We start from the raw sequence: 20,951 nt of genomic DNA, 5'->3' as shown, positions 1-20,951 counted from the left end.
ACGCTTGAGGTATTCGGCCAACCACAACGCGCTGGATAGCTGGCCAATCAGAGCACACCTCGCTTTTCAGACCGATGAGCTTTGTAAAAATCGACGCGTTTCAGAAAGGCGGGGCATAGAGGAGAAACAATAATGTACAGTATGTGGAAAATAATGTGTTTTTTGAACCTTAAACCGCATAAACACATTTCATTACACCAAATACACAAAATAATGCTCTTTTTAGCAACGTCATAGGACCCCTTTAAGAAATACAATAATGCATATAATAAAAATATATAAAGTAACAAAATAGAAATATATATATAAATAATTAATCTAATTTGAAAAATAACAAAAATTTAAATTACTAGTATGGCTAAGTAATATTTTGGTTATATGTGCGAGTGTGCAGTATATACCTGAATTGCCTGCACTAGTCTGTTGCTGAGCTCTAGAGCAGCAGAGGCGGTAGAGGTGCCAAACGATGCTGCCCCCCTCTGGAGGCCTCGGATAATACGCCCATCCTTCCGGTACTGCTCTATCGGCATCCAGAACAAATCACGCACACCATGGACTGCAGAGAACACAAAACTTTATTGCAATCTGACTATTCAAGATTAACCTCATGGTCATTCAATTCCAACATCACTGGAGAAACATCACTGAAAAAAAGATTAAAGGAAAGTACTGAAATCAGTCTAATAACCATTAGACTGATCTCAGTACTTTCCTTTAAATAGCCTGAGCAGTTAAAAGAAATACAGCAATGCGCCTAACTAAGATGTTGCATGTCATACTCACAGAGTTGTACGACAGAATGCATGGGACCAACACCTCCCAGAATCCCCGGCAGCTGGTTCTTCCTGATGTCTGTGAGCCATTCGTTCACAGCATACTGAATCACCTTATCAACACCCAGCAGCCTGAAACAAAACAACTCGCTCTTCAGATCTAGATTCAAAGGTAAAGCAGGCAAAAAGTTAAGATGAAGAGGTGTTTACCCATGTCTACAGCACAATCTCTTCAGCTTTAGTTCAGAGCAGTTTAGCTGGGCCAGACCAATCAGGATGCCTGCAAACGTTCCCTAGGAAACCAGAGATAATAAATGTTACCATAATAGCAGTTCAACTAAAACAACTGATCTTATTCAGAAAATGTTGTTGCTGTGTTTAAGCTTAGCACTCAAACTACACAGATAAACTGACTATGATTCCATGAACATAGAGCATCGGTTATTTTATATAAGTGATCGCCAACCTGCTCAATAACCACATGCTTCCCGTGATAGTCCAGCCAGATGGGAACTTCAGAGGTGAAACGAAACTCTCTTAAAAAGAAAGAGCGCGAAAGGACATTGATTATGATTTACACATTTGTTTTGATGGATATTGTCGTGTGGTTCGATGGCAGATCTTCTACCTGAAGTAGATGGGCTGCTCAGAGGAGGACGAGGAGCCAGCGGAGGAGGAACTCTGCTCACTATAGGTTGTTTCTACAGAAGCAGCCAGATCATGGCCCAGTCCGGAGCCAGGATCTGTGTCATCTGAAGCCTTCTGAGGAACGTCAGTTCTTACTGGAAGAATGCCCATACACAATTACAGTTCAAATAAATAGGCTAAATAAATGTGTACAATAAAAAATATATAGTTAAATTCATATGTTAAAAAAATATTAATAAAATAAAAAAAGATGAAAAAAAAAAGAAAAATTGGCAGAACCATAAAGTAACTATTACTTTATACTAAACTTCAAAAAGTTATATTAAAACTTTTAAATATAAAATCAAATTAGTAATAAAACTGTATGTTTGTGTGTGTATGTATATATATATATATATATATTACGGGTGCAACGGTTCAACTTACTCATGGTTCGGTTTGTATCACGGTTTTAGAGTCACGGTTTCGGTACGGTTCGGTATGTGCTATGTTTAGGGGAAAAAACTATATTGTCAAATAAAAATAAAGAAAATAAGAACAAATAATCTAACTACAAGCAACAGCACAAATAAATAAACAGTGAAAAAAAGATAAATAAAATAAACAGTGCTTTTCAGTTTTTTTAGGTAGGTCTAACATAGTTTTTAGGTACAGAAATTGAATAAATCAAATGTAAAATAACATTGCATAGGCTATTTGACTGTATAAATGAAAGATTAATCCTTATTAAAGTTACAAACGTTATTCAATCAAGAGCAGTGAGAGATTTCCGTGTTGTTGCTGTTTGATTAACATTAAGAAAGTGCTGTCACTTTAAGAGAACGCTCTGATTCAGTGCACTGATATTGTACGTTCAGCCGACTATGTCTACTAGGATACTAACCAAGAAACACGTGATGACGGCATAAATGACAGTTATTCCAGCATACAGCACTTGCATTGATTAAAGAGTGACTGGTTTGCCCACGTATTGGTTTTTTTTTCTCTCTCATCGCTCTTGTTGTAATGTATTGGGAAGCCAGAATTTGTATCCATCAACAGAAACAAGCATTAGCCGAACTCTAACAAACCATATTACAGATGCATTGTCAGATTTAATTTGAACCGCGGTCCTAGTGTATGCCGAACTGTGTGTGGAAAACGGAACGGTTCGATTTTTTACCGAGAACCGTTGCACCCCTAATATAAATAAGCAACAAACTGAAATAAGTTGAAGTTGAAGCACTAAAATTAGTAAACCTAAACTAAAACTTAAAAAATATATATATATATTAAATGAAATTAATGAAACCAAAATAGCAATATATATATAAAACCTTGGCTAATAGACAAAATGTCAAAAATCACAAATTATTTAAAAAATAAACTAAATTTAAAATGAAAACTGAAAATACAAAAATAAAAGTCAATTCAAAATATTAATAAACAAATAATAATAAATAAAAAAAGTAACAAATTAACAATAAATAAATTCATTCATTCATGGGGGGCAGATTTACCCTCAGCTGCAGGGTCGATGGATAGGCAAGGATTAACTCCTGTAGCCATGTTACTGAAAAAGTCCTTCAAGAAGAAAAGTGCGTCCTAGGAAATGAAAACGAACGCGACTTTTACGGAGCCTGATATGAAACATTATTTGTTCTGTGCTGAAAAATGGTTCTCGCATAATGAGTACCTGGTCGATATTGAGTCGCAGTGGTAACAGACTGACTCTCAGACAGCACTCTGGTCCGCCCAAACCTGATTCAGGCATCACCTGCAGCGCTTTCACTGTCAACTACAGCAACAATTGAGCCAGGTAAGAACACAAACACAAACAGAAACTTGTTCACTTTGTATCCCGCTCTCTATCTCACCATGTTGGAGTGAGCTCTGCGTGGCATGCTCTCACTGGTGTACAGGTACAGGAACTTGTTGATTTGAGAGGAAGCCAGACGGTCTCGCACCTCCAGTTCCTGGACGATAAACACTTGGCGGGAAATAGGCTGTTCTCCGAGGCCGGGTCCTTCTGCATCTGGTCCTGCAGCAGGGGGCGCCACCACTGGGTACGTCTCATGCTGGAAACTGAGCTGAAGAGAGAGAAAGAGGTTATAGAACTAGAAACAAGGATTTCTGAATCTTCAAATCACTGATTGCAATACATTATACCTTTGTCAGCTGTATCTCCATGAGCAGTGTGTGCTGCCGCCCACTTCCCCCAACCCACCGCCAGGAGTTCTGGGGCCGCGAGGGCCCCGCTGAACGAGAGGGAGAACCACGGGCTCCGGGAGCAGCTGAGCGAACTCTTTGATACACAAACATTTCATATCATGTGATTTCAACTTTAAGGCATTTTCACACCTGGCTCGTTTGGAGCGCTTGTTTCAGAACCTGTTGCCTTGTGAAAACAAGCTGAACCATAAAGAAAATGCAACATTGTAACAATCTGTAACAAGTCCTTGTTTCAAAACAAAGCAAAGATCTACGGACACCCTCAAAGTCTGGCTTCTCAGACCTACTCACTTATGGCTGTGTGGTGTGTGGGCCGAGCTGGGTTTGCCACCGAAGTCTTTGCCGCCATACAAGTGCCAGACGACAGACACCTCTCGGAGCACCACTCTGTTCTGAGGCACTGGGAAGTGGGCCGGGGCGCGCAGCAGATCTGAACTGCCTCGAGGCCGAGAGTAGTAACCATCCCGCACCTTTATAGGGTCCTGGGAGAGCACCGTCACCACAGGCTCACCATCTCTAGGCTGTCAGAGAGAGAGAAACTGCACTCTAAAAAAATCAATTTTCAAAGTTATAAATAAAACCGATTTATTGGGGTACGTTTTGCAAGAAAATACCATTTTCGTCTTTCTACTTCAAGATTTCATGATTTATTCAATGTGTTACTTGCCTGTTTCTTTGTAATTATTTATGAAATTGTTTTTTTTGCCAGAGTATTAATTAAAGGCTAGAGAAGAATATGAAAACTGAGGGTACATACTGGGATGCCCATCCCAGGGGCCTCTAGGATGCAGAAGTCGTCGTTGTCGGTGGAACCCTCTGATCCTTCCTCTGACATCATATCTGCATGAGCTTCCATAGCTGTGGTGACCAGTCCATCAATATCAGACTCCTCCCCTTCTAGAACAGAGGGGCGGTGCTTGGGGGCTTCTCCCGGGAACAGATAGACTGAGACAGGCGAGGCTCGGCGAATGGAGGGAGAACCTGCTTTATAAATACACAGAAGCAAATAACCATTAATCTATAACACTCAAGTTTGGTGTCTTTTTGGCTATACTTTTATTCAGTAAGGATGCATTAAACCGATCAAAAGTGACAGTAAATGCATTTATAATGTTACAAAAGTTTTCTATTTCAAATAAATTCTGTTCTTTTATACTTTCTGTTCACTCCTGAAAACAAGTACCACAGTTTCCACAAAAATATTAAGCAGCACAGCTGTTTTTGAGATAAGAAATATTTCTGAGCAGAAATCAGCATATTAGAATGATTTCTGAAGGATCATGTGACACTGAAGACTGGAGTAATGATGCTGACAGCACAGGAATAAATAGCATTTTAAAATATATTCAGACAGAAAACAGTTTTATTTTAAATGATAATAATACTTCACAATACTATTGATTTCACTGTCTTTTAGATTAAATAAATGCAGCCTTGGTGAGCATAAGAGTTCTTTCAAAATTATACCAACCCCAAACTACTTTCAAATTTATAAAAGATTAGTCATGCAACAACTACATTAACTAAATGCCACATAAACATCTGGATTAGTCATGAAACAACTACATAAACTTAAATGCCACACGTTTTGTTGTTATAGACATGCCTTTATATATAAACAACTTCCAGTGTCTTACCAGAATCTTGGGTGTCTTCCTGTAGGATTCTCTCGGTGTCAATCAAGGCATCTGTGAGGTCACACTGGTTAATCTCTGCTGTCTCTGCTGGAGGGCAGGGTGGAAGGGAGGCAGGACTTTCTGACAGCTAAAAGAGAGAGATTTGAATACAAGAGTTGAATACAAATGGGAAAAACAGCTATACTAAAGCTGTAAAAAATCATACCAGAAGTTTCTGTCCGGCGATCTCTGTGGGGGACGTGTGGCGAGGGGGAGGGTGAAGATCGCCCTGGGAAACCAGGTACTGCAGCATGTTAACCAGAGCAGCGCACGAGTCGGCACAGGTGTGCACGTGAACTACATTATTAGAACAACGAAGCTCGAATAACGGCTGAGTCTGCAAATATTATTAAAGAAACATAGATAGTTATTAACAAAATGGAAGATAAAAACAGAGTAAAAAAAATGCTGCTACTGCATAGTCCAGCATTGTGTCAGGCTATAATTAATCTAAAACGACATTTTATGTAATTACTGTATAATTTTGTAACCTTAAAAGGAATATATGCACTTATATTCATATGCAGTAAAATTAATTTGTCACATCCCATGATTAAGAGACTTGCAAGAAAGATAAAATGTAAAATAGACTGCTAAACCTAATTAACTAGTAAACTAGTTTAATTTAAATATAATAAATAATTAATATAAAATATATCAATAAATAACACTTACTACATGAAAATATCACAAATATTTTTTTTAAATAATAATAATTAATATTATTATTACTTTTAATTAATTAACATAAAATCTTGATGTTCAAAAAAATTAAACTGGGACCTGTCACTGGCCAACTACCTATGTAACACAGTTAAATAAATTAATTTACTTACAATGCACACTGTAAAAAAAATGATTCTCCACATAATATAATTGAAATGCTAAGAAATCTTCAAGCCAGTGGAGGTTGGCATGAAACTAACCAGTTTACTCGAGTCAGTTCCTTTCCAAGTTGTTATGGCCAGTTCCAGCAGATCAATGTCTAACACACACACATAGTCTGAGACAGACAAAAACGATATGATTAGAGGTGGCCCACCTATAGACATGAATGCAAAAACAAGATTTTAAAAGCTATGTTTGTTCTGTACCTCGTCTCAAATCCACAGTATCACTTTCACATTTATCGGACAGGTACAACGCAGAGTCATCTAAGATAAACCTAAAAGAAGATTTCAGAGCTGTTAGGGTCAATCAAATAATTTCAGCGCAACCATTTAAGATCACACCACAGTGATAAGTACCTGAGGTGAAAGGTCGCAGTGTCCACAATGATGTTGCTGGATAAAGAAAAGGACTCAGCTGTAAACAAAACTCGCAGAGGAAGATAAAGCGGCCTGCAGGGAGAAATGAAAAAGAAAGTTTACAGAATGAACTAAGAGTATTTGTGAGACCAAACATTCAGTGTTACTACAATACCTGTAGTCCACTGCACAGGTGGCCAGGTGAGTGTGAAGAACCGTGATGATGGCAGGTGGGGTGTAGCCTAAAATGTCATCATCAATGACATCAAGGAAATCAACAATCTGTATAGAGAACAGTGTTATTATAATACCTGAAACTAAAAACACATCTGAGTTATTTGCATTAATGTTGACTGAAACCTAACAATTATTTTTATTTCACCTAGTTGCAATATAGTAGCAACATTTCTCATTTAATTTGGTTTAACTTGATGTACTAAAATAACTAAAACTGGATTAAAAATGAATGAAAACAAAAACACAACAAAATTACTCAAGTAAAAATTGAAAATATAAAAATAAAAACTAATTAACATATTAATAAAACCTATAAAAGTATCTCAATGTTACTAAAATAGCATTGATAGAGAATGCAGAAAAAATATCAGAAATAAATAATTACCACTACTACTAATAATACATAATTTAAGTCAAAACAGTGATGTTAAAACTAAAGCCATTACAATATAAAATTAATAAAAAATATTTTAAAAAACAAAACAATAAATCTAAATATTAGATGAAAAACCTAAAAGAGTTTTAAGTACTTTTAAGAAAAACTTGCCATGGCAACTAATTGAAATACATTTCTGTTGAAATGACTAAAACTGAAATAAAAACAGATTAAATCTAAATTTGTGGATTAAAAATCCACATTAGCCAATCATTCATGACAGATCCACACACCTATTTTAAATTGATATCTAATCTAGCTACCAACAGGTACCTGCTCATGCCAGCTATGATTGGTTAACGCCATGTGATGTCGTAAAGTAGCACCATGGAGTCGCAGTGCGACCAGAAACTCCTGCAAAGAAAATGAGATGAATACTTATAAATGACAAACAAACAACAATCATCCCATAATTAACCCAACTGACAGACGACAAGAAGATGAGATAACACAGACCTTCACATTCCTTTCAAGATCTAATGTGATCTTGATGGCAGTCGACAGCATCTGAACGTCGGTTTCTCGGCCACCAACACTGCTCACTCCCACCTCTGTGGGGTAAATGGTAGGGTCCAGATGACCCGGGGAAGTGAATCTGGGCATTTCCAGTTTCACAGGAATAGGGGAGTCTGGGACCTCGGCTATATAAAGAGCCAAAGACACAAAAACAACTTTTTGCATTTCAGAACAGGATAACAACTTTTTCCCATGCAATAACTATAGGAGTATAAGAGACTAGATGTCATTTTAAATGGTTTAACAGCTCACCTTTATGGTACAGCTCTACTCTTCTGCTTTCTACGGTAAGAAAGTTGAGATTGGGATTGTTCTGGTGTTGCGTTACACTAAAAATCTTTCCTCCTTCCAAGTCCAAAATGAGTTCTCCATGACAGAGGTCCATTTTACGTCCAGCTTCATTCTTCAAAGGAATGGTATCAGAATTTGATGCGAGTAAAGTGAAACTTTACTGCCACTGGTGTCGACTTCTATAATTTTGCTATTGTGACAACGCTACAATTTATCACAGTTTTTTTTTTTTGCATTTACCTTGCAATCCGTCATAGCTTGGAGACGACCTTTGCCAATCAGAACCGTTAAACAGAGCAGACTGAGGGCGTGGCTGGACTGAGGCTCTAACTGTTTCCTTTGTTTTGATTGGTTGGTTGAGAAGAACAGCGGCGGCTCCTCCTCCTCAGAGTCAGATTCTGGGTGAGTGAAAAAAATAATAATCTTTAACTGAAGCCAAAACACTGTTGTTGCTGTTAACTAAAACGAAAAAAAATAAAATAAAATCAGATATAAAAACTTGCCTTAGCAACCCATTTAAATAAAATAAGTTTAAGATTAAATGATTAAAACTAAAACAAAAATCAATTAAAACTATATAGAAATATTTTTAAAAAGACTAATAAAAATGACAAAAGCACAAAAAAATTATTAACAAAAACTACAATTAAAATTAAGACTGAAAATATAAAAGTAGAAGCATGTACAAAATATTAATAATTGCAAAAATAGTATATAAAACAAGTCAAAATGTTCATAACTCAACATATGAAACAAATGAGCATGACTGACCCAGCCTGAAGGCAGATTTACAGAGGTAAAATTCATCCTTCTCAGGTCTGTACTGGTGGGAGGGACTACGAGAACTTTGAAAAGAAGAAGGAGGAGCAGGAGGAGGGGACGGAGGAGGTGGAGGAGGTTCCCACATCAACAGATCATTACTAATCCTGGGGAGAAAGAGATAGTGGAGGTTGACATCAGTCAAACATGGCTTTATTTTTACATGGCATTTATTTTATTTTACTTATTTCATTTGTACCCAACACAACATGCATATAATCTGAAATGGACATTAATTCTGAAAAGGGCATTTCAAAGTCAATGTTTAGAGAGAATTTTTTCAAAAGTTCATTCTCTTGAATGTGTGAGTGTTGAGCAATACCTGTTATAGATGCTCAGAAAAGCCTCTTTACTGGGAAGGAGAATGTAGGCTACAGGAAAGGTGATATCAACCACATACTGACACTGACAGATACACTGAGTCTGAAACTCATCCATCTCCTCTGGGTCTGCTGGGATCACCATCTGAGACAGAGACAGAGAACGAGTCAAGTGCAGGAATGAAAGAAAGACCGACAGACAGCCAGACAGATGGACGTACCTCTTCGGTCTCAAACATAGTGCGGTTGGAGGAGAAAGGAGAGCTGTTCTTCTCTCGGAGTTCACAGGGGTTCTCTAGAGACATGGAGCCCAGCCCCAGATCCCTGTTCACCCCTTCACACACACCCGTACTGTCAGAACCCGCTCCTTCATTCACTCGTATCTGAATCCTATAGATGGAAAAGAGAGGGAACTACAAATGCTTTCCTAAGATTCGCTGTTTTCTTCCAACTAAAGATTTGTATGACACATTGTATTGTACTCAAAGCATAATCTCAGACACACATACACTCTCTAACTCACCTGGGAATGCCATCAGGGTTCTGTGGATCTGGGCTCTTTTGCACACGGATACAGGGAAATGCCTCTCCCTCCCAGCCCTCATACACTCCTAAAACACACACATACACACTCCAGGTGAGTTTACGAGAAAATACCAATGCATCCTGAACACTAGACCTTAAAATGAATCCAACCAGACTGAAACAGAAACAGAATTTAATAAAAAGAGTTTAGATCCACCAGGATTTGATCGAATCGTTATTATTAAAGGGATAGTAAAAAATATATTTTGAGGAAATGTTGGCAACCAAACAGCTGCTGGTAGCTACTGGCTTCCATAGCATGGACAAAAAAGGATGGAAGTCAACGGCTACCAGCAACTGTTTGGCTACCAACATTTGTTAAAATATTTTCTTTTGTGTTCAGCAAAAGAATGATTCATGAGAATGAATAAATGATGACAAATTTTTCATTTTTGGGTGAACTATCCCTTTACATTTTAACATTATAAACTGTCGCTACTGTTGTATTTAATATGTCCTTGCTGTATTAATTGCTTAGAAAAAAAAAAAAGCGTATATGACAACTGAAAAAAATAAATGGACGCCTCACCGTGCATATCAGTGAAACAGGCCTCCAGTAGTTTGGCGAGTTTGGCCCCTGGGCTGCAGGGGCCGTCCTGCTGAACGTCTGGCCCCTGCTGAGACTTCAGCTCCAGATTAGAGATCTGCAGGCTCAAGATCTCATTTCGCACTGCACACTGGCTCAGGGGCCGCCTCAGCCCCAGGGGTCGAAGGTCAGGGATGGGGAAACGGACCTTCAACACGGCATAAGGAGATTGAAGCAGGAGAGAAGAATGGAGCTCCAACAAATGAGACTGCAGAGAAAAAGACAGAGGATTAAACCATACATTACAAACAATGTCACTATGTAAGGTTAAAAAATAAACAATTTTTGCTGAGGTAGGGGTATTATGTTGTTGTTTTCGATCAGGAGAGTTTAGTGACCTCTGCAGCCTGCGCTGTGTTTCTTTGAGATGGCGCTGGACAGTGCCTCAGGGCCTGCAGGATGTCCTCCAGTCGGCCTATAATGTCCAGGTCCAACTCAGAGCTGAGCTCCCCGAGCTTGATTCGCAGAGAGCTGTCCATCCGTATCACACGACGCCTGCTTCCACTCTATAGGAGAACAGGAAAAACAGTTTCATATAGATCTATCGCGGAAAGTATAAAAGACACAAACACTTCTCACAAATCAATGTCATAGGACTGTAGTACCTTACGCATGTGCTTCTCAGACAGACTGTGGTGGAACTGGGCGCAGGGTCTGGCAGTGGTGCCCATCGTGAAGAGACCAGCTGACTGGAACTGCAAAAGCTGGGAAAAGAAAACGTGTGGACGCACATGCTCATTTTAAAGGAACTCTTCCAGAACCTTCATCAGCCTGCATGATGTCTCCTGCTGGATTTGCAAACTTTTGGCCGACTCACTTGTCGTAACTCAAACTGTATTCACATCTGTTTAAAATTCTCCCTGGAGCAGTTGGCAAAGCCTTGGATGTGTGACTGTATTACACCATTACACCACTGTAATAATCTGGTGACCAACTGGTAATTTTCTGATTTTAATGGCTGTTTGACTGTTTTGACAGTCCAGATTGTGGTCTAGAGGGCAACAGCGATTAAAACTTGAACACAATACTCTACAAAATGATGCAACAAAAGTGTTTCAAGAGAATGTATAATAAAATAATAAAAACAGAACTTTACTTGCTCTTTGCTTTAAATAAGAGAGTTCAAAAAGTTATTCAGTATTCAGCATTTGGCCAGTATGTGAAGGCCAGCCAAACAAAGTGGAGGTCATTTGCATGTATTCTTCAAGATCCAGCTATTTAATCCCAAGCTTATTTTAACTTTTAGAGGTCAGAGAGAGGGTGGAAATGATCAGAAAAACTAATTAGTAACTCTTAAAAGGGATAGTTTACCCAAAATTCTGTCATTAATTACTCGCCTTTATGTCGTTCCAAACCCATAAGTCCCTTCGTTCATCTTCGGAACACAAATGAAGATATTTTTGATGAAATCTGAGAGCTTTCTGACCCTGCATAAACAGCAACGCAACTGACACGTTCAAGGTCCAGAAAAGTAGTAAGGACATCGATAAAATAGTCCATGTGACATCAGTGGTTCAACTGTAATTTTATGAAGCTACGAGAGTAGCATTCGTGGTACTCTCGTGAACGTGTGTTGAATTCTGACACAGAAGAGAAGAAAGTGTTGAATTAAGTCATTTTTTTCTTTACGTACAAAAAGTATTCTCGCATTCATAAAATTACGGTTGAACCACTGATGTCACATGGACTATTTTAACGATGTCCTTACTACCTTTCTGGACCTTGAACGTGTGTCAGTTGTATTGCTGTTTATGCAAGGCCAGAAAGCTCTCAGATTTCATCAAAAATATCTTAGTGTTCTGAAGATGAACCAAGGTCTTACAGGTTTGGAACAACATTAGGGTGAGTAATTAATGTCAGAATTTTAATTTTTGGATGAACTATCCCTTTAACAATGAGGTTCAATCCCTTAACATTTGTTAATGCATTAGATTACTACTACATTAGATTACTACATTCTATCTGTGTGTTGTTGTTGTCTCCGTGTACTGGAAGCTTGTGACACTATAACAAATTCCTTGTATGTGCAAACATACTTGGCAATAAAGCTCTTTCTGATTCTGATTCTGATTCTGAGATTAGATGTGATTTGAGGAAAAACATAATTGTGATTTTCCTGATAACAATTGTGATTGTGATTTCAAATGTGTTTAGGTTTGCTGTGCTTGTTTGTAGGGCTGAATAATAAATAAATAAATAAATAAATAATATCCAAATTTCAGAATTTTCAAATGTTCAAACCACCCAGCTTTTATTTTGAAAGAAAGATGCAGAAAAGCTGAAGAGCTATTTTGTTGACACGCATGTATTTATTTAAAATGCAGCCTTTTCAATTTGATAATCACACTAAGCAATACCACAATTTCAGTTTTATTTATTTTTATAAATCAACATTAACCTAGATACACATTGTAACCAATACACATTGTATTAATGTTATTAAAATAAAAGTTAGTTCATAATATTAATTTACGCTAACAAATTGAACTTCACTGTAAGTTTACTACCATTTTATATAAGTGGACTTTAGCTGAAATAAAAAATTTAAATAAAATATTGTTTTAAAATCTGCACCGTAACTCCGATTTTGGTCAACCTTGATGACTCACCAATCAAATTATTATTATTATTATTAAAATTAAAATTAAAATTATTACCTCTGTGTTAAATAAATAAATAAATAATATCCAAATTTCAGAATTTTCAAATGTTCAAACCACCCAGCTTTTATTTTGAAAGAAAGATGCAGAAAAGCTGAAGAGCTATTTTGTTGACACGCATGTATTTATTTAAAATGCAGCCTTTTCAATTTGATAATCACACTAAGCAATACCACAATTTCAGTTTTATTTATTTTTATAAATCAACATTAACCTAGATACACATTGTAACCAATACACATTGTATTAATGTTATTAAAATAAAAGTTAGTTCATAATATTAATTTACGCTAACAAATTGAACTTCACTGTAAGTTTACTACCATTTTATATAAGTGGACTTTAGCTGAAATAAAAAATTTAAATAAAATATTGTTTTAAAATCTGCACTGTAACTCCGATTTTGGTAAACCTTGATGACTCACCAATCAAATTATTATTATTATTATTAAAATTAAAATTATTACCTCTGTGTACTGTGGACCGCCCGAGTCCCACAGGCACTCCAGCAGTTCCAGCCTGCTGAAGGAGAGGTCAGAGGTCATGGCTCGGGTGTGCCGCCCTGCGCTACGCATCTCACAAGCCAGCTGCACTGCTGCACCGGTCACCCTAACGACCAGAGGTCAGAGAGAGTCAAAAGGAGTGTGTGGACATGCATATACCGTAGTTGAGCATAGCAGGTAATTCCTGCCATACCTGAGGTGGGAGTGGGGACATGCTTTAGCAAAGTTTCCTCTCAGATTGTGGAAGTCTCTCTCACTGAACATGCTGTCCTTAAAGAACCCAAGCTCACGGAAAAACAACTGTGACACCTCAGCCAATGAGGACAGCCCATCTGGCCCGGGAGGCGGGTCCTGCTCTAACAGAGTAAGTGTGACTCCGCCCAGAGAGAGGCGGAGCAAGGAGTCTGGTTTCAGCGGCTCTGATTGACTGCTTCGAGATGACCGTTCTATTGGGGGAAAAAAAACAAAGACTGATGACGGATTGCAAGAGAAATCTATAATTGAATGCAGTGACACACACAACATGTGTTGTTTAAAACAGGTGTAGATACATACTGGGAGGTCTGCTACATTGAGGCAAACTAGATAAGGATCCTGGTACAGGATAACGACGAGGACAGTTGAGCATTCCCTGTAAGAGACATATAAAAGTGCAAGCCAATCATACACTGTACATAGATAGCTGATGAATAACAGGTTGATGGACTTTTTTAGTTAAACATTGCTGCAAGTGAGTTTTGAAAATGTAGCCTATCAATTAATATGTGGTCAGAAAAAGTACATGCATAATAATAAGAATAAAAGATAAAAGAATTAGCAAAATAGATGTGACATGCTATACAGCAAATCAAATGCGTCTTTACAAAAAAAGTTTTTGCAAGCTGTTCAAACCAAGCCTGGCGCCAATTTTTTGTCATTCTCTGAAAAACGTTTGGACACCTGAATGAACATCAGAAATACAAAATATGCTGAACTTCATTAGAGAAGACCTTTACACCATTGAGTTCATAACAGCACTGACCTGTGGAGACAGAGGGTTTGTTTGAACCAGGCTGCTCTGGCTATGAATGGACGACTCCATATCGCTGTCTGACAGTTCATTCCCAGAGCGTGTTGACAACACACTGCTGGTCATACAGCCAAGACCCATCGAATAAAACATCTCTGAGAAACAAGAGACAAAAATAAGAAATTTTGGCAAATAATGAACTATAAATAGTTCCAGAAAATGAAAATCAGGAGAATAAAATCAGACATTGCAATTTTCGTCAAGAGTCTGAATCCTTACTTGTAAAATGTATGTTTGATCAGATTTAAACCTAAATTTCATGGATTTCATCCAATGTCAAAGTGAGGAACAAATTGGGTTTAATTAAGACAGAAACTGATGTGAAAATGTTCTTATGCATTGCATACACCAACTGAATAGCAAGTGTACAAACTTTCTGGCATTCATATAACTAACAGTTAATCAATTAATTCAACATTGTATGTGAAAATGTAAAGATAAATAGGGATATACAGTGGTCAACATTTGAAGTGGATCAAAACCTTTCATCAAAGTTTTGCTGTATATGCAAAAAATGGCTGTATATGGTCTACTATTTAAAACAATAGTATGTGAATTAGTGTGTTATTTAGCAAATGGCATCCAGTTATCAAAAAAAGAATCTATAAAGAGAAGTTAAACACCCTAACTCTTATTGCTTCCTGGCATGTTGATACTAGCTATGTTTCCATCCAAAGATGTGAATTTATCTTATGCGCAAAACTGGAATATCGCATAAAACATTTGCGAAAAAAGCACCATTTCCATCCAACGAGTCAAAAGCCCTATTCGGACGGTAATTGTTTCTCAGGGGGACGTAAGTGATTTTCACCATTTACAGGGGGTAGTTGGTGATTTTAAAGGAACACGCCACTATTTTTGAAAATAGGCTCATTTTCCATCTCCCCTAGAGGTAAACAGTTGAGTTTTACCGTTTTCTAATCCATTCAGCCGATCTCCGGGTCTGGCGGTAGCACTTTTAGCTGCAGCTTAGCATAGATTATTGAATCTGATTAGACCGTTAGCATCTTGCTCAAAAATGACCAAAGAGTTTCTATAATCTACAATATTTCTATTTCTACAATAATCCTAACAAAATATTGACTCTTCTCGTCTCACCTCCGTTCTTCATGCTGGTGACATATGGTTCTGCTTCCAGCTCCAGATCTCTGTCATACATTTCTGAGTTCAGCTGCTTACTAAGATCCTCTTCAATCAATCGCAGATCATCAGAACCCAGAGGCCTAGAAACACCCCCACCGGACACACCACCACCACCGCCATCTGACAACAGAGAGAGAAAGAGCACAGTCATTCCACTGGACACTGTCAATCAGACAAGTACATCCAGGCATAAGAACAGTTTTTTTCCACAGGTGATCTCCATTTTGAACAGCAGCTAGCACACCCACCACTAGTCTAGTTGTTGTTTATAGATCAATATCCTTATGGTGTTTACGCAACCTAGGGGTTAGACAGTAGAATATGTTTTAGCATTTTAATAGTAATAGAATTAATCATTTAAATAATAGAATATCAATCATGTAAAACATATTTTTATATGTTTATACAATAATATATTTAAATATATGTTCAGCATGTGTTCTAATTACTACCTAAAAAATAGAAATAAGGTAGAAAAACAGTATAAATTTTTATTTTTCTTTATATCCTCTTTTGCATATATATATATATATATATACACACAGCGGGTAAAATAAGTATTGAACACGTCACCATTTTTCTCAGTAAATATGTTTCTAAAGGTGCTGTTGACATGAAATTTTCACCAAATGTTGGTAAAAACCCAAGTAATCCAAACATACAAAGAAAACAATAAAAATAAGTTCATGTTAATTAAGTTATGTGTAATAGAATGGAATGACACAGGGAAAAAAGTATTGAACTACTGACATTTATTTAATACTTAGTACAAAAGCCTTTTTTGGTAATGACAGCTTTAAGACGCCTCCTGTATGGAGAAACTAGCCGCATGCATTGCTCAGGTGTGATTTTGGCCCATTCTTCCAGTGTCTTCAAATCTTGAAGGTTCTGTGGGCCTCTTCTATGAACTCTTAGCCTAACGCAGTACACGTAGCAATATATATATATATATATAAGTACTTTTAGCTCCTGGAAACCATATCAAATTCCCTGCACGTTTTGCACACTTGGCAAATAGAGAACATTTTGATTCTGAAAAGGGATAGTTCACCGAAATATGAAAGTCCTGTCATCATTTACTCACCCTCAAGTTATTTCAACCAAGAAATACTGTTTCTTTTGTTGAACACAAAAGAATATATATATATATATATATATATTCTTTTGTGTTCAACAAAAGAAACAAGAAACTTGTACAGGTTTGGAACAACCTGAGAGTGAGTAAATGATGATATAATTTTCATTTTTGGATGAAGTATCCCTTAAGGCTGGTGCAAACAGCCATATGATGATTGCTGATCATCATACAGCAAACACAGAACAGAGTGCTCATGTTACCTGATGTCTCGATGCAGAGGGAGGACATGAGGTCCGTCAGGTGTGTGATCTGACTGGGGGACAGCAGCAGGTGGAGACACCCGACTTTACCGTCCAACTCAAACTAAGAGGAAATTCAAATCAGTTAATAAGGAAAGTAATATAAATCTCCTGTTTTGCAGTAATGAAAGCCCTTCATTCATGATGAAACCGAATTATTTGATCATTTGATCTCACTGATTCAGAAGATCATGCTTAAAACATTCCCATTCAGTCTTTATTTTTATTGTGTACACAAACCTTGGGCCCAGGCAGCATTTCATTCTGTTTGATTTTGACCGTCGTCTCTATGAATCCAGAGCATTGTCCAATCAGCAGAGGCTCGGGGGGCTTCGGGGTGGGATGTAATGATTGTGGGGCATCAGAGGCATTATCACCTCTATCATTTTCATCCATCTTATCCATCTCCCTGCTGCTCGCCATGTCATCAGAATGAACTAGCCCCTAAATTGATGAATTGAAAATCCATTATAACTTTATGCTTGCCATAGCAACATTTATATTTATTAATTTATCAGATGCTTTTAACCAAAACCACTTACAAATAAGGAACATCACAAGCAATTTATCATGAGAAGCAACAATATTTGTAGTACACTGTGTTAAATATGAATACACAAGCTAGCGTGTAAGTGAAATGCAGAAAAAAAAGGGTAAAAAAATAGGAGTCATAGTAAGTGCAAAGTCACTAACTAACAGGTTGTATAGTTTCCCTGACCTGTGATCCTCCGAGAGTCTCATAGAGCAGCTGTACGGAGTTGAGCTGAAGGATCTTGTGCAGGAAGGCTGGTGGCTGGTGGATGTCTACAGGCACTGTCTGGCTTGAGTCTCTCACAGCCTCATCACAATAGTCCACTCTGCAGTATCACATGTTACCACCAGGGACAGAACACAGATTGGTCACAAACAATGGAAAGCACTCTAGAGCAGGGTTGCCAGGATTTCACAACAAAACCCATTCAATTGCTACTCAAAGCTAGCCCAAAACTAGCCCAATCGTGTTTTGAGGGGGTCCCCCAGTAAAAATAGCATTCAGGAGGGTAAAATACATGTTTTTTGTCGGGGTTCCCCTGTTAAAATAAATATCACATATTGGGGTCGCTTCAACCCGCAGACATGAAAAACAACCTGTGGCAACAATGTTAAAGTAGCCCCATTCCACGGGAAAACCGCGGACTTGGCAACACTGCTCTAGAAACTCAAGCATGCAAGGTTTGTTGTGAAGGATATGATGTTTATGAGTCAATGAGTATTTTTAGTTTAACCCGTGAATCGACTAAAAGAATGCAAAGATTTTCAAGTATTTTGACTGGGAAAAATATGTTTTTCCAGTAACAACTAACAAGCACTACTGTTCAAAGGTTTAGGGTCATTACAATTTAGAAATTAATTATTTTATTTAGCAAGAGCATATAAAATGATCAAATGTGACAGTAAAGACATTTATGTACAAAAGATTTCTATTTCAAAATTTGTTCTTTTGAACCTTCTATTCATCAAAGAACTCTAAACAAAATGTATCACAGTTTCCACAAAAATATTAAGCAGCACAGCAGTTTTTAACATTGATAATAATAAGACATTTTTTAAACACCAAATCAGCATATTAGAATGATTTCTGAAGGATTATGTGACACTGGAGTAATGATGCTGAAAATTCAGCTTTGCACCACAAGAATACATTACATTTTAGAATATATTAAAATAGAAAACAGCATAAGAGAAAAATCCATGCCATTCTTCAATGGCACATCTACCTGGGTAACCATATCTAGCACATCACCATACTTTATTAATAAACAATAAAAACAACAAAATGCATCCATAAATGCACAAAGATGTAATTCATGGCCTCACCGTTTAATGCGCATCTCTAAGGCGACCCCAGTCTCAGCGTCCAGGGAATGGTGTTCTACTCGCACGATAGTGTCCAGAAAGGTGACTTTTATTCGACGCAAGACTGCAAACACACAAACAATATGTGACAATATACAGTTAGCCAGTCATCTAACAGTTTTACTTCATGATGCAACAATACAAATGTACAGAATCACACTCCTAGACACAAGAAATGCTACACACCTGTCTCGATGGTCTGTGCAAACATTTCCAGCCCCTCCAGTGGAGCAGGCGGCTCTTCTGACGCCTCGGGTGGGTCCTTCAGGCATTCCTGGGCCAGCTGCATGCTGGACGTCATGCATGATGACCACCCTTGGGAATCCCAGTTTCCGTCTAAATGAGATCAGAGAAAACAATTAAACAATAAGTCAGTCCTGTGTAAAATATGGCTTTATGTATTAAACCAAATGAGTGCACAAAGAACGCTCCACAGAACTCACTGGTTCTGTATTTGGGTCTGCATGTTATTTGCAATCCAGTGACTTCAAGGGTGCAGTGTTCTGTCACGAGTGCCGCCCAGGGAATAGTCACTGCGATGCTGTTCACGAAACCTTCAACAATCTCCAGCGGAGCTCCCAATGAGTCCAACAACTCATTCACTGCCTGAAAAGAGGATTCAGAGAATAGTTAAGGAATCTGAAGGTCAAGTGATAACATGTAAGAACAGTAGATGTCAAAATGACTGTGAAACAGGGGAAGGATGTAGTGCTAGATCAGGGGTTTTCAGTCTTTTAGATGCCATAGAATATAATCATCCCCATCCTAAAATTAAAAAGGTGTCTATATATTTGTATGTACAATGACCCAATTTATACTGTAAAAAAAAAGTGTAAAATAATATTTGAAAAAGTGTTTATATTATATATAATGCTGTACTGTTTGATGTATTTAAATTTTAATTAATTTAATTAAATTTAAATATTATTTACATTTTTGTTTACACTTTTACACTGACTTATTAGCACTCCTTTGCAGGCCCAACTCTGTAAAACTAAATGACAACTCCACAAAAATTTAAAAAGGCAATAAAGTAATTAGACTCAAAATGTGAAAGCAAAAGTTAGTAAGCCTTGATCACTGTGACTTAAGACCAGGAAGAAGATCTAAGATGCAGCATTTTCTGCACAAGTCATCAAACTCTTGGAAACATAAGTGCTTCCTCAACTAACAAGATGTGTTGATCTCATACTCAAGACTAGATATTGCGAAATACTGGAAATAAGGGCCACTTGGACAAGGAAACTGGCCTGGGCATGTCTTACCCCACACTTACCCACACATCCAGGTTAATTTCTCTAATGACCCCGCTGCCATTGTACAGGTCCAAGCTCAGCTGGTCCAAACTGAGTCTTTCCTCCAAGAAGTGGCCCAGGTAGTGTTGCAGGAGGTACCGACAGGCCCGTTTCTTTATTGAGCCCGACCAGGGGAAGAGCCACCGAGACATAGGTCCAGAGCAGACGGGGAGAGGGAGCAGAGAGGCGGCGGAACAAGACACCAGTCCTGCATAACAGACCTAAACCCCCCTCGGTAGTGTGTGAAAACGAGAATACAGTAATACAAGCGTACTACGATGGACAAGAAGGGGTGAAACGTCTAACTTCCTGTCCTTTTGACACCAAAATCCCCTGGTTCTTCGTTTTTGAACGTCCGGTTGTCCAAAGCAGCGTTTAAAAGAGGATATTTGTGTTGAAACGGGTCACTCCGGTTCTACTTTTAATAATAAATATCACTGAAATATGCGACAGGTCCTCTGGCCAACGGAGTGTTTATTGTTTTCATACCCGGACTGAACGAGTGTGCGTCATGACGTCAGCGTAGCTGAAGATGCCGGAAGTTGGATACGTCATTTCGCCATGTTGGGACGGTCAACTTGAACGCTTCACCCAGACGTACACATACGACTAGAAAAATTACTGTACCCAAACTTACGTAGATTTATATTATTTTTTTTATTA

At 37.9% G+C, this 20,951-nt stretch overlaps 1 protein-coding gene across 2 annotated transcripts in view; it reads right to left on the bottom strand.

Moving 5' to 3' along the window:
- LOC107758513 (autophagy-related protein 2 homolog A-like) overlaps nucleotides 1-20,774 on the bottom strand; it is a 25,426-nt gene extending 4,652 nt beyond the window's left edge. The window contains exons 1-40 of one of the 2 annotated variants that reach the window (XM_016576262.1): nucleotides 20,270-20,774; nucleotides 19,437-19,599; nucleotides 19,180-19,329; nucleotides 18,955-19,057; nucleotides 17,816-17,954; nucleotides 17,338-17,541; nucleotides 17,059-17,161; nucleotides 15,676-15,840; nucleotides 14,530-14,672; nucleotides 14,064-14,139; nucleotides 13,702-13,954; nucleotides 13,473-13,614; nucleotides 10,951-11,049; nucleotides 10,684-10,851; nucleotides 10,289-10,553; nucleotides 9,698-9,785; nucleotides 9,396-9,564; nucleotides 9,177-9,319; nucleotides 8,807-8,961; nucleotides 8,276-8,433; nucleotides 7,997-8,147; nucleotides 7,685-7,869; nucleotides 7,502-7,582; nucleotides 6,731-6,837; nucleotides 6,556-6,648; nucleotides 6,403-6,473; nucleotides 6,235-6,311; nucleotides 5,475-5,645; nucleotides 5,270-5,396; nucleotides 4,390-4,616; nucleotides 3,924-4,153; nucleotides 3,570-3,705; nucleotides 3,278-3,490; nucleotides 3,097-3,198; nucleotides 2,921-3,005; nucleotides 1,402-1,555; nucleotides 1,240-1,309; nucleotides 984-1,066; nucleotides 784-905; nucleotides 402-556 (exon numbers count right to left, since the gene is read on the bottom strand). In XM_016576262.1, coding sequence (XP_016431748.1) covers nucleotides 402-556; nucleotides 784-905; nucleotides 984-1,066; nucleotides 1,240-1,309; nucleotides 1,402-1,555; nucleotides 2,921-3,005; nucleotides 3,097-3,198; nucleotides 3,278-3,490; nucleotides 3,570-3,705; nucleotides 3,924-4,153; nucleotides 4,390-4,616; nucleotides 5,270-5,396; nucleotides 5,475-5,645; nucleotides 6,235-6,311; nucleotides 6,403-6,473; nucleotides 6,556-6,648; nucleotides 6,731-6,837; nucleotides 7,502-7,582; nucleotides 7,685-7,869; nucleotides 7,997-8,147; nucleotides 8,276-8,433; nucleotides 8,807-8,961; nucleotides 9,177-9,319; nucleotides 9,396-9,564; nucleotides 9,698-9,785; nucleotides 10,289-10,553; nucleotides 10,684-10,851; nucleotides 10,951-11,049; nucleotides 13,473-13,614; nucleotides 13,702-13,954; nucleotides 14,064-14,139; nucleotides 14,530-14,672; nucleotides 15,676-15,840; nucleotides 17,059-17,161; nucleotides 17,338-17,541; nucleotides 17,816-17,954; nucleotides 18,955-19,057; nucleotides 19,180-19,329; nucleotides 19,437-19,599; nucleotides 20,270-20,440 — 5,697 coding nt within the window. In that variant the 5' untranslated portion in view covers nucleotides 20,441-20,774. The remainder of the gene's footprint in view (nucleotides 1-401; nucleotides 557-783; nucleotides 906-983; nucleotides 1,067-1,239; nucleotides 1,310-1,401; nucleotides 1,556-2,920; nucleotides 3,006-3,096; nucleotides 3,199-3,277; nucleotides 3,491-3,569; nucleotides 3,706-3,923; nucleotides 4,154-4,389; nucleotides 4,617-5,269; nucleotides 5,397-5,474; nucleotides 5,646-6,234; nucleotides 6,312-6,402; nucleotides 6,474-6,555; nucleotides 6,649-6,730; nucleotides 6,838-7,501; nucleotides 7,583-7,684; nucleotides 7,870-7,996; nucleotides 8,148-8,275; nucleotides 8,434-8,806; nucleotides 8,962-9,176; nucleotides 9,320-9,395; nucleotides 9,565-9,697; nucleotides 9,786-10,288; nucleotides 10,554-10,683; nucleotides 10,852-10,950; nucleotides 11,050-13,472; nucleotides 13,615-13,701; nucleotides 13,955-14,063; nucleotides 14,140-14,529; nucleotides 14,673-15,675; nucleotides 15,841-17,058; nucleotides 17,162-17,337; nucleotides 17,542-17,815; nucleotides 17,955-18,954; nucleotides 19,058-19,179; nucleotides 19,330-19,436; nucleotides 19,600-20,269) is intronic. The other variant, XM_016576263.1, reaches the window with a different exon arrangement.
- Nucleotides 20,775-20,951: the final 177 nt, after the last annotated feature.

The sequence above is a fragment of the Sinocyclocheilus rhinocerous genome, unplaced genomic scaffold (assembly GCF_001515625.1).
Source record: "Sinocyclocheilus rhinocerous isolate Xijiao unplaced genomic scaffold, SAMN03320098_v1.1 scaffold474, whole genome shotgun sequence".
Classification (NCBI taxonomy): Eukaryota; Metazoa; Chordata; class Actinopteri; order Cypriniformes; family Cyprinidae; genus Sinocyclocheilus; species Sinocyclocheilus rhinocerous.
The sequence above is the reverse complement of the archived record's forward strand: the minus strand, read 5'-3'. Positions and strand labels throughout refer to the sequence as shown.